The sequence below is a fragment of the Microtus pennsylvanicus genome, chromosome X (assembly GCF_037038515.1).
Source record: "Microtus pennsylvanicus isolate mMicPen1 chromosome X, mMicPen1.hap1, whole genome shotgun sequence".
Lineage (NCBI taxonomy): Eukaryota > Metazoa > Chordata > Mammalia > Rodentia > Cricetidae > Microtus > Microtus pennsylvanicus.
Window position 1 is genome coordinate 59,451,925 of NC_134601.1, and position 16,824 is coordinate 59,468,748.

The window sequence follows — 16,824 nt, forward strand, 5'->3', positions numbered from 1 at the left end:
GCTGGGATTAAAGGCGTGTGCCACCACCGCACAGCTTAACCAGGTTTTTCTTAATTATGCTTTAGATTTTTAAATGAACTGCATAAGCACAATATCCCAAACAAGAATAGAAGCATATATTCAGTATAACAAAATAACTATTTTTATCAATATACTAAAATCCATACCAATGTAAAATATTTATGACTACTCGTTGTTCAAAAGTAGACTCAACAATCATTATATCCTACCATTTCTATACTTTTCTAAAAGAGATCCTTGAATCTAATCCCCTTTCTTCAGTTTTTTTGATCATGATCCAATAACAATTTGTAACTCCCTAAACAATGATAAACATCTATAACCCACTGAATGACCAAAAACCCTCCACCCCATCTCTTGGGAATGCGAGTGTTGTGTTCTTTAGACTGCTTCCTGTTGTCTGAGGGAACTGTGATCTTTGGGGAACCCTGAGAAAATTAGGATAATGGTCAAGTCCTGACTAGAATAGTCTGTAGGGCTGGACCATCTTTACCAGCAGCTGTGAAGCTGTTGTGGATGCAGAACGCTGAGGAAATTGTAACATAGGCACTCTGAGAGGCTAGGTCACCTGGATCACCCATTTTCATTGGTGTTTGGTTCCCTTGCTCTGAAAACATACAAACTTTTAAAGGTAACATACATGTCTGCATTAACACAAGTATGGACTGTGTGTTGTATACAAACCAGCCAAAGATGATTTTTTTGTTTTATGTTTGAGTGGGTAAAATATATGTTACCTGTATTGTAGTTATTTTAGGTTTATTTCTTTATGTCTGTAACCAGGATTTTCGGGGGTCTTACCTGATCGAGACTGATGTCTACTAATCTTGAACAAACTGCTTCCCAAAGCAATACATTTTTTGAGTTCCATTTTAAAATTAAGGCATTCTTAAAATTTCTAGGCTGGCTTATTTCCACAGTCTCTTTCAGAGTCCAGTGTCTCCCAGCAGCTGTCATTTGCTTATCAGCAATCAAAAATTTCAAAGACAGCACAATAACATATAGGATCCAGACTCCTTGTGTATTTCCCATCTCGACATGGCTTATTTTTTTTAATTACTTAACTCTTTCTTTAAAGCATTTCATCTATTATTTTTAAAATATTTATTTTGAAAGGTGATTTTAAAAAGGTTTATGTCATCAGAAAGGCCTGAAGAAAATAAATCAGGGTTATGGGGAAAACAAATTTATTTTGAGCAAGTGAGAAAGAGCCAACATACACAAGCTGCTGACTGACAAGCTTAAGCATCCCAGAAAATGTTCAAATTCTAAAATCCCAGCAGATGAGAAACTAGTGCAAACCAGCAGATGTCATTTCTCAGTGATCAAATGGTAAAAATGTGCCTGAAAACCAATAGTGCGGGATAAGACTTGGCGAAGCACATACCCTGATATAAATAATAATAATTGTCATAGTCTTGGAAAGTCGAGTGTCCCGAACTACTGAGGGCTTTAGAAATGTGATTTTTCAATCAATACTTTCTTTAGGAATTTATCCAATGCAAAGAACCCTACATAAAGGCTTTTGTTTTAAAATAAAATAAATGCATGAAATGCAAAAAATATTTACTCATTCATTTTTTGACTATACTTTTTTTTGTTAAGTCTACACATATTGTTAAACATACTGTAACCTGTTTAGAGTTGTTTTTTTTTAGTCTGAACCTGCTTTACTCCATTTCTGTAACCTTTTCTGTTTGCTTAGCAAAATATTAAACCACCACACAGCTTATGGCTCAAGCCCTCAGGCAGTGATTAAGAGATACAACTCTGTGCCTCATCCCACATACTCTTACAGGACTTCCTACAGGACTAGGAAGCTGTGTTTGGCTCTGCTTTTGTGTGTTTATAATCTTTTTAAAGCTTTTTTAGGTCTTATATGGTGGGTGCCATATGTAGCGAGTCTTTCTCTGTCCCACCAACCAGCCCCCAAATAATGACATGGAGTCTTACTGCTAATTATGAAGGCATGGTTGATAGCTTAGGCTTGTTTCTAACTGGCTCTTATAACTTAAATTAGCCCATTATTATTTACTTTCTGCCTCGTGGCTTTATTACCTCACCTCTGTAATGCCCATCTTGTTCTCTCTGCGTCTTATGGCATCTCTTCATTATTTTTCCTAGCATTATCATTACTCCCTAAATCCTGCCTAACTATTAGTTGTTCACTTTTTATTAAACCAGTCTGAGTGGCACATCTTCACAGTGTACAAAAAGATTATTTCACAACAATATGCATATTTTATTTACATGTAAAAATATAGTTCTGGGATTCCTGTAAAAATATAGTTCTGAGAATAGTATATCCTAGTGGTGGATACTTTTCCTAGCATGCATGAATCTATACATTCCAGTCCCTGCTATGCCTGCACACAAATCTATATTGAAACCTTTCTTAAAATAAACTCCAATTTTGTTTCAAATATTTTTTTAAAAATTTCAACAAAGAAATACACCCCCCAATATGTGATCCCTTCAGTCTGTTTAATATTCCTGCCTGGTTGTAACATTTGGTCCTGAAAATATTTCATGGTGTGCCTAACTCCTCCATATGGAGAATTGGCAGCAAAATGGAACTTATATAAGATTTAGAGAGACAGTTGTGTGGTAAGGCTTTTCTAGTGAGCTGAAGTGCACCTTACTGGTTCAAAGAGGATAGCTACTCCTTAGTTGTAGTCTGTTTCTGTCATGCATTAGTGGGAATCTGCATGTGGCTGAATTTTGACTTCTCTTTTTTCTATTTATTTATATGTATGTGTCTTTTGTCAGAATGTTATATAAGTGTACCACATGCATGTAGTGCCAGCAGCGGCCAGAAGAGGGCACCGAATACCTTGGAACTGGAGTTAGGGAAAGTTGTTGGTGTTAGAAAGTGAATTTTGGTTCCCTGCCCTGTGGTACACTGGAGAGGGAGGGGGAGAGGAGTGGGGGGAAGGGGAGAGGGGTGGGAGGAGGGGGAGAAGAGTGGGAGGAGGGGGAGGGAAATGGGAGGCTGGGAGGAGGTGGAAATTTGTTTTTTTTTTCTTTTCTCTATTCTCCTTTTATCAATAAAAAAAAATTTAAAAAAAAAAAGAAGCACAGACAAAAAAAAAAACAAAAAAAAAAGAAAAGAAAGTGAATTTGGTTCCTCTGCAAAAACAGCAAGGGCTCTTAACCTCTGAGCTATCACTCCAGCCCTGTGATTTGACTGTTCAGGAGAAACTAGAAACTTGCATATCTATGTGAAATCCCTTAATTGACAACTAACTAAATCTTTTAGAAATGTTCTATAAGCTACATAAATAATATCTGTGGACTTACATCAGCCAATAGTCCTAAATTATAGAATCTTACTGGTCTCCATGGGAATGGTCATTCTTTTTAGCAGAGTGAAGCAGATGGGAGAGACGTCGAACAAGCTAATGGTAGGCTAGGTCAGCAAGATCAACCTTGGCATAGTCTCATGACCTGAAAATGAGGTTTGAGAATTCAGAGATGATGAAGTACTTTAATATAAAAGTTGCTTCAGAAAACAATCATCTACATGAGATGTTATTTTCATTTCTTAAAGTTTATCGATTTTCCTTGATTCTCTATTTTCCAAGTGTTCTTGACAAATCCCTTATACATAATTAAGGAGTGATGCGGGTTGTGGGATGTTTCTGTTGGTAAAATGTTTGATGTACAAACATGAGGACCTGAATTTGATTACCATAATCCCCATAAAAAAATATCTGAAGCCAGGCACTGTTGTGTGTGCTTCAATCCCAGTATACTGGAGAGACAGAGAGGAGTAGCCAGCCAGTATATCCTAATATGTGAGGCCCACTGGGTCTCGGTGAAAGACCCAGTCTCAAAAGTCAAGGTGGACAGCACCAGAAGATTGTTCACACGCCCCTGGCCATACACAAAAGGAGTAATGTTCAATTAAACTTATAAAGGCAAAACATTCGCTGTACTTTTTTAAATGATAGGCATAAAAATGAGGGACCAGTGAGATGTTTCATTGGGCAGTGATACCTCTCTCCAAGCCTGATTATCCAAGTTCAATTTCTAGGACCCACGTGGTGGAAGGAGATACCTGATTCCTGCAAGTTGTTTTGTGGCATCCACAGAGGTAGCATGCATATGTGTACTTCCACATATAACAAACACAGGCACACACAAAATTAAAATATAGTAAAAATGGAAAAAGGAAAGCACAAATGAAATTACTTTATCTCTAATCCTACAAAGAGAATATTTTAATATATTTCATTCTAATCTTTTCTGAACAGTATATTTCCTTTAGTCTAAATGTAGTTCTTGTAGACCAGGCTGATGTCAAACTCACAGAGATCCACCTATCTCTGTCTCCTGAGTGCTGGGATTTACTGCATGTGGCACCACTATCCCTGTCTCAAGTAGAATAGGAGTGCTTGATATAATTTCATATCATGCATTTTAAAAAATGCATCAGGACAACTTCAAGCGTCATCTACCATTTTTTTGACAGTGTCTCTCATTGGCCTGGAACTCGCTAAGTCGGCTAGAGTGGGTATCCAGAAAGCCCAGGGATCTGTTTGTCTTTGCTCCCATCACTGGGATAACAACAAATATCTGACTTGTCGTGCATTACCAGCAGCCTGTGGTCTGTTGGTTCACTTCTTTCTCACTGCAGAAGGGCCTGGAAAGGAAGAACTGCTTTCCTTTGCCCTTTTCCCCAGCTTCTTACACTTCTGCTTTCCCCTTAGTGTCATCCTTTCTTCTCATCCTCAAATTCTGGGAGTCACACTGGAAACTTTCCCTTCCTAACTGACTTTTGTTTGTCTCTTAATTTTTTTTTTTACTTAAGAGACAAAATTTCACCATGTAGTTCTGGCTGGCCTGGAACTTGTTATGTAGACTCGAAATCACAGAGATCTACCTGTAGGTAGAGAGTGCTCATTCATTCCTGGCCACCCAGACCCAAACAATCACACCTAAACTATATCAATTACAACACTGTTTGGTCTATTAGCTCAGGCTTCTTACTAAGTAACTTTTACATCTTAAATTAACTCATTTCTGTTATTTTATATTTTAACACAAGGCTCGTGGTTTGTTACCTCTTGCTTCTTGGGAAGCTATATGGCATCTGCCTCCTTCGGAAGCTACATGGTATCTCCCTGATTCCACCTGCTCTCTCTATATATCCCTTCCAGCCTGGCAATATTTTGCCCTGCCATAGGACAAAGCAGCTTTATTTATTAACCAATAAAAGTAACACACATATAGAAGGATATCCCACATCTACCTGCTTCTGCCACCCAAGTGCTGGTATTAAAGGTGCGCATTATCACATCCAGCTGCCAATGTTTTTATTATTTTGTCATTGTAATGGGTGTGGACTCATGTTCACCTTGCTTAGAGAAATTCTTCTTCTAGTACTGCAGATTGAGTTTAGGGCCTTGTATATCCTATGCAAACAAGTTTGAGAGATAGGGTCTCACTCAGTTGGTAAGGCTAGCCATGAACTCTTTCTGTAGTCAACACTAGCCTTGAATTTAGGATTCTTCTGCCTCAGCATCATGAGTATCTGGGATTAATTGCCAAGACTATATCACCAGGCCTATCATTTAAAAAAATTTTGTCAGTGTATCTTATAGAAAAGGTGTTTTGTGCTGACATTTTCATATATGCATATGGCATGCTTTGATTATGTTCATCCCTATTATATGTACTTGCATCTAATTCCCTTCGTTGTCACAGATTATCCCCTTTCTGCTTTAATATCTTGTGTGTGTGTGTGTGTGTGTGTGTGTGTGTGTGTGTGTGTGTGTGTGGTGTGTGTAAGCGTTTGTGGATGACAGAGAATAATCACTTTGGATGTCATTCTTCTGTCTACTTCATTATTTTGAGACAAGGCCCCTCACTGGAGGGAGTCTTCTCTCTTCCTCCTCAATACTGAGATTACAAGTGTGCATCACCACACCCCTCTTTTAAAAAAAAGTGGATTTTGAGAGTTGAATTCAGGTCCTCATGCTTGTATAGCAAACAATTCACTGATTGAGCCATTTACCCAGCCCCTTACTTAAAAAAATTAGTTTTACTATTTTTGAATTGTTTGTATCTGTGTGTGTTTGCAGGTGCTCTTGGAAGCTGTACTAATGGATGTCCTGGAACTAGAGTTACAGGCAGTTTTGACCCACCTGACATGGGTGCTGGGAATAGAACTCAGGTCCTCTGCAACAGCAGTGCATGCTCTTAGCCACTGAACCATCTCTCCAGCCCCTACTAAAATTTAAAAAAAAACCCTATATTTATTTGTATGGATATTTTCCCTGCACGTATGTCTATTTGCCACATAGTGCCTGGTGCCTGCAGACACCAGGCAAGGGTATTGGATACTTGGAACTGGAGTTACACATTCTTGTGAGTTGCCACATAGGTGATGGAATTGAACCTAATCCTGTTGAAGAGCAGCTAGTACTCTGAACTGCTGAGCCATCTTTAGCTCCATAGGATATTTTGTTTGTTTGTTTTTTGTTTGTTTGTTTGTTTGTAATTGAGATAGGAGTCTAACTATATAACCCTGGCTGGCTTGCAACCTGCTATGTAGACGAGGTTGGTCTTGAACTTAAGAGATCTGCCTGCCTCTGCCTCCCGAGTGCTGTGATTTAAAGGTGGTGTTACCATGTCTGGCCCCCTTAAACTTTTTCTATGGCCTAAAATATGATGTATTTTGTAGAAAGTTCTGTGGGCTACTGAGAAGAATTTGTGTTATACAGCCATTGGGAAGATATTCTGTAGATGTGTATATATATTTTGTCGATTTTATCTGTATTATTGTTTAACTGGTTTCTTTACTATTTTGCCCAGATGAAATCTGGTGGTAGCAATGAGTTACTGAAGTCACTCACTATGATTGTATCTGTACCTACTTGTAATTTTATGTTGGCCATGTTTGTTTTATGAAATTGGCTATACCAATATTTGGTGCATGTATATCTACAGTTGTTATACTTTTTGGTTGATTATTCTATTTATTAATGTGTGATAGACATCTTTTTATTATCTTTGCTAGAGATTGAACTCTGAGCCTTGCATATGCCAGACAAATAGTGTACTATTAAGCCATAACCCCATTCAGGGACCGTCTTTAGTTTTTCTTAATAATTTTGTTTTGAAATCAGCGTTGTCACCTATGGGAATAGCTAATTCTGTTTGCTTTTAGATTCTCTTTGTTTGAATTTCATTTTTTGTTACTTTTCATTTAGTCTCAGTATGTCTTTATTAGTGAGGCAAGTCATTTACAGAAAACAAACAACTAGGACTTGAGTGTTGTTATTCTTTTAATTTCTTATAGCCAGTCTGGCTTATAAAGTAGTGACTAAATACCATTTGCGTTTAAGATTGTTATTGCAGCTGGGTGGTGGTGGCGCATGCCTTTAATCCCAGCACTCGGGAGGCAGAGGCAGGCAGATCTCTGTGAGTTTGAGGCCAGCCTGGTCTACAAGAGCAAGTTCCGGGACAGGCACCAAAGCCACAGAAAAACCTTGTCTCAAAAAATATTGTTATTGCAAACATATATACTCATCTGTCCCTTCTTTATCTTAGTCATTACCTCATTTAAAAAGTTAATGGTGTTTGATTCTTCTCTCCTAATTCTTATTTACCTGCTCTATCAAAATTTATTCTTTCCTAAGGATTCGTGATTATTTATTTTTAAAACATTTTCTATTATTTTAATTATGTATACTTGTATATATTTATGTATTGGTATGTATTCGTGAGTGCAGATGCCTTTGGAGGTTAAAGTAGTGTAGGAGGAGGGTCTGCTTGTTCGTCCCGGCCACCTGGCTAGCTTTGCCCCAAAATAACCACACAGAAACTGTATTAATTAAATTACTGTTTGGCCCATTAGCTCCAGCTTCTTATTGGCTAACTCTTACATCTTAATTTAACACGTTTCTATTAATCTGTGTATCGCCGTGTGGTAGTGGCTTACTGGCAAAGCTCGTCTATCTCCAGTGGCAGATCCATGGCGTCTCCCTGACTCTGCCCTTCTCTCTCCCAGCATTCAGTTCTGTCTTCCATGCCTACCTAAGTTCTGCCCTATCAACAGGCCAAGGCAGCCTCTTTATTCGTCAGTGGCAATCACAGCACACAGAGAGGACTCGCCACATCAAAGTAGAGGTAGGGGGATCCCTCTGGAATTGGAAGGCAGGCAGTTGTCATCTACCTGATGTAGGTGCTAGGAACTGAACTCAGGTCCTCTGTAAGAGCTTAGAGTTTTCAGCCTCTGATGTAATCCATGGGTGACAGGACTCACTGCTCACTGTGGAGGATGGGAGCAGATTCCATCCTCATCCTCCATGCCTCACACTTCCTTCCACTTAAAATTCAGTATGTCTGTGTCTAATTCGCTCTCTCTATGTGGCTTCTTCTGATGGGCATCTTCCATCCAGACACCGTGACAGGTATCTCTAGGTGTCTTAGGTATCCCTATTCCTGAGCTTGTGATTTCCCATTTTTCAGTTCTGTAGAATAGCTCAGTCAAACAACAGGCCCCCTCTCAAGATGGTACCTGATTATTACACCCCAGCATTTGGGGAGTGATGCAGTGGACTGCCTCTCCCATGTTAGCCTGCCATCCAGGAACACTCAGCGTCAACCCAAATCTCCATGTTTGATTTAAGGCTCGCAGGACTGCCACTTAGCTGCTACTTGGGCTGCCTGGACTCTACTGCTTATGCGTGGTTACTGCTTGTCAATTTCCCACCCTTTTGATGGTGCTAGAGCTGCGAACTGTTCCTTTGGTCTCTTTGCTTCACTTCTCTGTATTTCTGTGTCTTTCTGCCTGTCTTTTCACCTCTTTCTTTATTCCTCATGTTCTCTTTCTGTCCTCATCATACAGGCTCCCCATTGTTGCCCCGACTCATTATTTTGGGAGTACTATGGATGGAGATGTCTGACTTGCCATTGTACCACTGAACTCTGCCCTCTTCAGTGCCTTTTCCTTTATCATTGTATTTTCTCCTAAATGCTTTCTTAGGAAAATTCACATATTCCAAAAATTTTTATCTTTAAAATATACAGTTCTATCAGGTGGTTTCATAGATTTATGCCACCATCACTAGTGTCTAAGTTGAGGAAATTTCACTACCAAAAGGAAACTCCCTACCATTTAATAGTCATTGCCATCAGTGCCAATCCTCAGAACTCTACAGAGCCACTACTCTTCTTTCCATCCATATAGACTTGCTTACTTCACATATTTCATCCAAGTGGAATTGTATTATGCCAGTCTTCAGGGAGTAGATATGCACACTCTCCTTCCCTCTCCTTCCTTCTCTCCTCTCTTTCTAAGCAAATATTCTGTCACTGAGCTAAGCCCTGAGTCCCAGAATATCACTTCTTTTTATGGCCAAATAGCAATTCCATTTTGGGCATATGCTATATTTTTTATTTATCTATTCATTAGATAATGAACATTTGTATTATTTTGTGTTTTTCAATAATATGCTAGCTATTGCTATGAACAGTGCTATGTACATTTTTGCATGCAAATGTGTTTTCAGGCCAGGCGGTGGCAGTGCACACCTTTAATACCAGCACTGGGGAGGCAGAGGCAGGCGGATCTCTATGAGTTTGAGGCCAGCTTGATCTACAGAGTGAGTTCCAGGACAGCCAGGGTCACACAGAGAAACCCCATCTTGGAAAACAAAAACAACAAAAGAAAATGTTCCTTCAGTTCTTTTGGGTGTGTGTCTATGAATGGAATTGCTAGGTCATCTGGTAATTTTCTGTTTAATGCTTTGAGGAGATGACAAATTGTTTGCCATGCTGGCGCTCCATTGTATCCACTTATTAGCAGTGGTAAGGGCTCCAGTTTCCTCACACCTTTACCAAGACTTCCTATTTTACGAAAAAAAAAAAAAGACTACAGTCATCCCAGGAGGTGTGAAATGGCATGTCACTGTGAGTGGTTTTTTTTTTTCCTTACAGGGTTTCTCTTTGTAGCCCTGGCTATCCCAGAACTCACTCTGTAGACCAGGCTGGCCTCAAATTTAGAGATCTACCCACCTCTGCCTCCCACGTGTGGGATTAAAGGCGCACACCACCACTGCCTGACTATCATTGTGGTTTTGATGTACATTTTTCTAATGACTGAATTCTTTATGATTTTCAAGTATTTCTCCATTGTGTGGGTTATTCTCTCACTCACTTCATGGTATCTTTTAAATTGCAAGTTTTTAATTATGGTGAAGTTTAACTTAACATATTTTATCAATTTTTTTGTCTCTTGTGCATTAGAAGTTATGAATGCTTTTATTTGTAGTACAGCATGTGGACTGGGAATTAGAAACATCCCAGCGTTAGTCACTTATTTGAAAGAATGAACTATACATTTCAGAGTTTATTTTTCTGGCAATTTCCATCATCGACTCATTTTTGTTCACTTTAAGATATATGTCACTCTCAGTATTTCTCAGGGGTCTGATATCACCTTGGTTTTGTAGGGCGTGGTCCCAACTGCTCAGCGTGCTGCCATCGTGGTGGGAGTAGAGTTGCCAGTTTATGATATTACCAAGAAGCACCTGATACTGTCAGGAATGCTGGGAGACACCATTTTAACACACTTTGTGTAAGTGAGCAGTGTTTAATTCATTCTCCGGATTCAGCAGCTTGAACATAAAAAGCCTCTTTTACTGATGTCCTCAGGTAGATTTATAACTGATATTCACGGCCTTAATACTTGTCTCCTGTCGCCAATACTTCAAGCCTTCTGAATATTTGATACTTTTGAATTTATTGCTATGTATTAATTATATAAAATAGTGGGTTTTATTGTGACATTTACTATTATTTACATTTCTCATTATTTAATTAGTATATATTCATTTTAGAAGATTATGTGTTTCAGTATGACATTTTCTTTCTTTCTCTCTTTCTCTCTTTCTTTCTTTCTTTCTTTCTTTCTTTCTTTCTTTCTTTCTTTCTTTTTTTTGAGATAGAGTTTCTCTGTGGTTTTGGAGCCTGTCCTAGAACTAGCTCTGTAGACCAGGCTGAACTTGAACTCACAGAGATCTGCCTGCCTCTGCCTCCCGAGTGCTGGGATTAAAGGCATGTGCCACCACCACCTGGTTGCAGAATGACATTTTCTTACATTTGTATTATGTAATAACATAACATGTGCATATTCATAACATGCATGTGAAGTACTCTGATTATATTTCCCCTACCCATTACCCACACTTACCTTCAGCTGCTGTGGATACCTGGCCACTTGGGAGCTGTGTATAGTATACAGACCTATTACATGTTTGTATGATACTCTTTTTTGTTTGGTTTTATTTTTGTTTGTTTGTTTTTTCGAGACAGGGTTTCTCTGTGCAGTCTTGGCTGTCCTGGAACTTGATTTGTAGACCATGCCTTGAACTCACAGAGTTCCTCCTACCTCTGCCTCTCAAGTGCTTGGATTAAAGGTGTGTGCTGCCACCACCACCTGTCTTGTATGATATTCTTGGACAGCATGTACTTTATTTACGACGTTAGAGGAAAGGTCTCATATATCTCAGACTGGCCTCAGATTCATCGTGTAGACAAGGATGACTTTGAATTTCTGACCATCCTGTTTTTACTTCCAGGGTGCTAGGATTACAGATGTGCAACGTGCACTAGCACAGCCTGTTTCTGCGGTGTTAGGGATGGAAGCCAGGGCTTCATGCTTTCTAGGCAAGCACTGTGAACTGAGCTGCAACCCCAGTTCCATCACCCTGTACTTCCTATTTTTGGTTGAAGTTTATTTCTGCTCTCATCTTGCATTTTCTTTGTCGTGTAAGCGCTATGATATTCTGCTATTTAAATGAGTTTGGCACATGATGCTGTTGTCAGAAAAATTTTTAGAACTTATCAATAGTACAGGACAATTCCTGCTTAGGGATGTTGTTAGGTCTGTGGATTATCTCTTCTATAAAAGAGGCTGAGTTTTAGAATGAAAATGAAAGGGACAACCTTTCTTTTTATTTCATTTTATTTAGTTTACATACCAGCCACAGCTCCCCTTCCCCCCTCCTCCCTCTCTCCCAAGCCCACCCCCATCCACTCCTCAGGAGGGTAAGGCCTCCCATGGGGAGTCATTAAAGCCTGGCACATTCAATTGAGGCAGGACCAAGTGTCTCCTGTCCTACCCCTCCCCCCGGCTGCATCAAGGCTGAACAAGGCATCCTACCGTTTGGAATGGGCTCCAAAAAGCCAGCTCATACACTAGGGGTAGGTCCTGGTCATACTGTCGGGGTCCCACAAACAGACCAGGCTGCAAAACTGTCGCCCACCTACCTAGAGCCTGGTTCGGTACCATGCAAGATTCCCAGCTGTCAGTCTGAGCTCCTGCAAGTTTAGGTCAGCTGTCTGTCTGTGTTTTTCCATCATGACCTTGACCCCCTTGCTCATGTAATCCCTCCTCCCTCTCTTTGACTGGACTGGTGCTTGGTCTGGTGCTTGAATGTGGAACTCTGCTCTGCTTCCATCAGTTACTGGATGAAGGTAGTCATCAATCTGATTACAGGGGAAGGCCAGTTTAGGCACTCTCTCCACTATTGCTAGGAGTCTTCTCTGGAATCATCCTTGTGGACTCCTGGGAATTTCCATAGCATCCAGTTTACCCCATAATGGAGCCCTCTATTGAGATACCTCTTTCCTTGCTCTTCCACCCCACCCCTCCCCCAACTTGACAATCCCATCCCCTCATGTTCTCATCCCCCATCCCCTTCCCTTTAGCACCCCCCTCCCTGCCCATAGTTTACTCAGGAGATCCCATCTATTTCCCCTTCCAAGGGCAATCCATGTGAAGGGACAGCCTTTCATTAAAAAGGATTTTCTTTCTCTGTATAATGAAGGACTATCAGGTTTTAGCTAATGGATCTGAGTTATTAGAGCTTTTTCATTTGGCCTAAATTCTGTTTAAGTGGACAAGTGATTGAAGTAGGGATAATCTTCTTAAATTAGTTCTCACTTTTAGTTCTAGCTTTACCTGTGGTTTGGCTGGGGCTCTGGCATCTAACCCGGTTGACGTGGTGAGAACACGAATGATGAATCAGAGGGCAATAGTGGGACATGTGGACCTCTACAAGGGTACTTTGGATGGTATTTTAAAGGTATGTGCACTGTGGGTTTGGGCTACAGTTTCTGTTTTCTTTGATGTTTGAGAACATTTTATTCTTCTTGCTACATATTCTGAATATTAAGCAACCATTAGGTGTATTTTTTAGTAGCCTCTGAGAATCATCCAAAGGCAAATAACCACTCCCAGAAAATTTGCTAATGCATAGTGCTTCTTAATGTTATTCCAATTTGAATGCTTGAAAATACAGGATACATATAATACATATATGTATACATATAATAATACATATAATAGCATTGTGTAGAATTATTACTATCAATATTTAATATATCCCAGGTCATGGAAGGGGAAGTTAAAAGGGGAGCAAGAGGGATGGAAATGATATAAATGAGTACTGGTGTATGAAATTCTATTTTTTTAATTAGGAAGCTGGAGAGGTAGCTCAGCACTTAAGAGTACTGGTTACTCTTCCAAAGGCCTTGTGTTCAAGTCCCAGCACCTACATGATACATCACAACTGTCTATAATGCCAGGGGATCTAACACCCTCTTCTGGTCTTCATAGGCACTGCATGCACATGTTGCATGAGATGCATGAAGACAAAACACCTATACACAAAATAAAAATTTTAATAGGATTACTATATCCCATGCTTTCCAACCTCAAATAAGGAGAGACTCCGTAGTAGAAGTCCTGGTACTTAAGAAGCTTCAAAACCCAATACTTGGGTTAAGTTCCAGGTTGTTCTGTTGATCACATTCTGTCTTGAGTATTTCTGTTGGGGTTGGATATCATAAATGTATACAGAAGTATTGGTTACATTATTACTATAAAAAACAAATTCAGGGATAAAATGTGAAGGGGCCATATGATTTTTCTGCTGTTATCAGTTTCAATGAACATATATTTGTTATTTATGAGGTACTATTTTAATAGCTAAAGGGAATTATAGGTATTACTAAAGTACTGACAGTTACAAATAGATAATAAATATAGCATAATAACTGATAAAACCTAGAACTCTATGGTAGGAAATTATGGCCCATACTTGAGAATTTTAAATAACTCACATTTGCTAAATGCTTTGTTGTATGACAGGAGCTGTTCTAATGAGATTTACATGCATTCAGTCACTTCATTCTCCTCATTATCCCATGAGATAGATATTTTGGCACTGAAGGGTCACCTTCCTTAGAATTTTACAGTTAGCAAATAGGCGTGCTGCAATAAACTCAGACTTTTTGGCTTAAGGAAGCATTCTTAACTAATATGCTTGATACTTTCCTGATATCAGTAGCTATAGGTTGATTGGATTATATTGAGATGCTTAGAAATACTGAGAGCTTTAAACAGGTCCCATTTGTATTTTAAGTACGACACTCTGTCTTTGTGGAAATAGTATCTAAGATAGTGGGTCTCAATCTTGGGTACACATTGGAATCACTCATTAATTTCACAGCTCCCATGTTTTTCTTAGATCAGTCAACTCAGAACCTGGGTTATTAAGAGTTTTAGAATTTCACAGGTGGTTGTGTGTTCATCCAAGTTTGAAGACCACTAATTTAAGGGGATGAGGGTGGGACAGTGACTAGGTCTTCTCTGTTTAACATGTTTTAGAATTACCTGAATTAATTCAGCATGTCAGAAATGGGACCTGAGAATTTATATTTCCAGCAAGGTTCTAACCTAGTTGACTTTAAGAGCCATTGAGTTGGAGATAAGGATGTTGATTAAAAGTTTTATGTAGTGATCTGAGTGAGAAATGATGAAGGCCTGAGCCTCAGTGTGACTGGGAATGTAGAAGATGGGACAGAATTAGGAATAATTTAGTTAGAAGAATTTAATCATTGAGAATAATTGGAATAATAGAGTTTTGTTGAGATGATATGGAGATGTGTGGGGAAGAGGGTGTGTCGAAGATGACTTCCCGGGTCTGGATTTGGTGACCAGATGTTGTAAACCTTCTCTGGTTATATACCTATCTGTATGCTAATGATCCTAAGAACGCTTCCCTATAACCACAGAATTCTACCAATTTAAGCCTAATATCTCCAAATACTATGAGCTCTTCCTCATACACATCAAACTAAGCATCAAAAACCATGTCCCCTATAAAATCTGGGGTTTTTTTTTTTTGATAATTTGGATGATGGGAAGGAGGTGACCACACGCAAATCTTGAGAAAACCATTTCATAAATAAAGAACAGATTATAAAAGGCCTGAGTTGAAATGAGTTTGACTTTATTAGAGTTAAAAATAAGGATTGTGTGGCTGAGTACAGTAAGCAAAGAAGAAGTCATAGGAAGTGAATTTGCAAACAGGGACATAGTCTAAATCATGTAGGATCCTAGAGGTCGCTACAAAGCATTTAGAATTAGAATGAAAGCCACCTGAGAACTTTGAAGTAGGATTGTCGTATAGTCTGATTTATAATTCTTAAAAGTTGATTTTAGTTGGTAGGTGGAGATCTTAAACCAATTAGGATTTTAGTGTGGTAATTGAGATAATGATAATTGGATAATCTCTGAGGTCTCTTGTCATTTAATTTCATGTTTTTAGGTTATCTGCATCTCAACTTTATTTTGGATAATTTTCAAAATTAAAACATGAATTTTGGATTGAGTGTTTCAGTATTTGCTGGAGGTCCATTGGTAGAAGCATATTATTTATGACTGTCTATCAATAGTATTATTACTATGTTATTATTTGTCTTTCCCATCCCCAAGTGATTAATAAAGACACTTATTTCTAGGTTCTTAATTTGAAGGATGAGAAAAGAGATGCTTTTAAATCTGGCTTCTCATATCATTATCTTATTAAAATGTGTTCATTTCTCAAAACAGTGCTAAAATTCATTTCACCACTGAAAGGCAGAACAACATTTTTCAGTATCGGACAAAACACCCGACATATTGCCATTACTTTATAGATATTTGTCTATTATATAAACTACTTTTTGGCAGAATTCAGCATATGGCATCAGCTTTTGGCCTTAAGTCAGTCATCTAGTTCTTGAGACCATTTGGTGCATATAGAGACCCCCTGCTATGTAAGTCAGGGCACCACAATACACAGCAGTTCATGTTGTTCGTCACACATAGCCCTCCAAACACTCACCTGAAATATCCCGTGGAGTCACAGTAACTTTAAAAGTAGAAAACAGAGTCGGAGAAGGAAAGTGACTTTCTCAAGTCCTTATTCCTTTCCTTGGTTTTCTTCATCCCTTTTATCATTTCTGGATACAATATGTATCGATATAATAATATCTACCAATATCTGTCCATCTATCCATCATCTATCTATCGAAACGATGTGTGTATTTGCTTACCACAATAGAGTATACATTCAGTAGAGGCACAGATTGTATAAGCTATGTATAGCTGTATAGCAAATTACTCTAAAACTCAGTGTCTTAAAAGTACAGTATTCTTTTCCAGTTTTGGGGGATCAGGAATTAAGAAGCAGCCTTGTTGAATGATTCGAGAGTGAGACCTCTTAAGAGGCCGTACGTCAACCAAGACTTCAGCCATCATCAAGGCTTGAGTGGGGCTAGCATATCTCCTTCAAAGGTGACTCATTGATGTTAGTTAAATGCTTCAGCTCCCTATGATGTAGGCCTCGTTTCATGGTATGACAGCTGGTCTCCATCAGAGTGAATAATTCAAGAGAGGAGGCAATAGACACCTCATTATATATCAACTGTTTTTTTTTATAATCTAGCAGTGTTAATTTC

The 16,824-nt window shown here is 38.9% G+C and overlaps 1 protein-coding gene across 1 annotated transcript in view; it reads left to right on the plus strand.

Moving 5' to 3' along the window:
• The window catches only part of Slc25a14 (solute carrier family 25 member 14), a 42,551-nt gene that overhangs the window by 22,958 nt on the left and 2,769 nt on the right, over positions 1-16,824 (plus strand). The window contains 2 exon segments of the mRNA XM_075957389.1: positions 10,485-10,609; positions 12,986-13,121. Coding sequence (XP_075813504.1) covers positions 10,485-10,609; positions 12,986-13,121 — 261 coding nt within the window.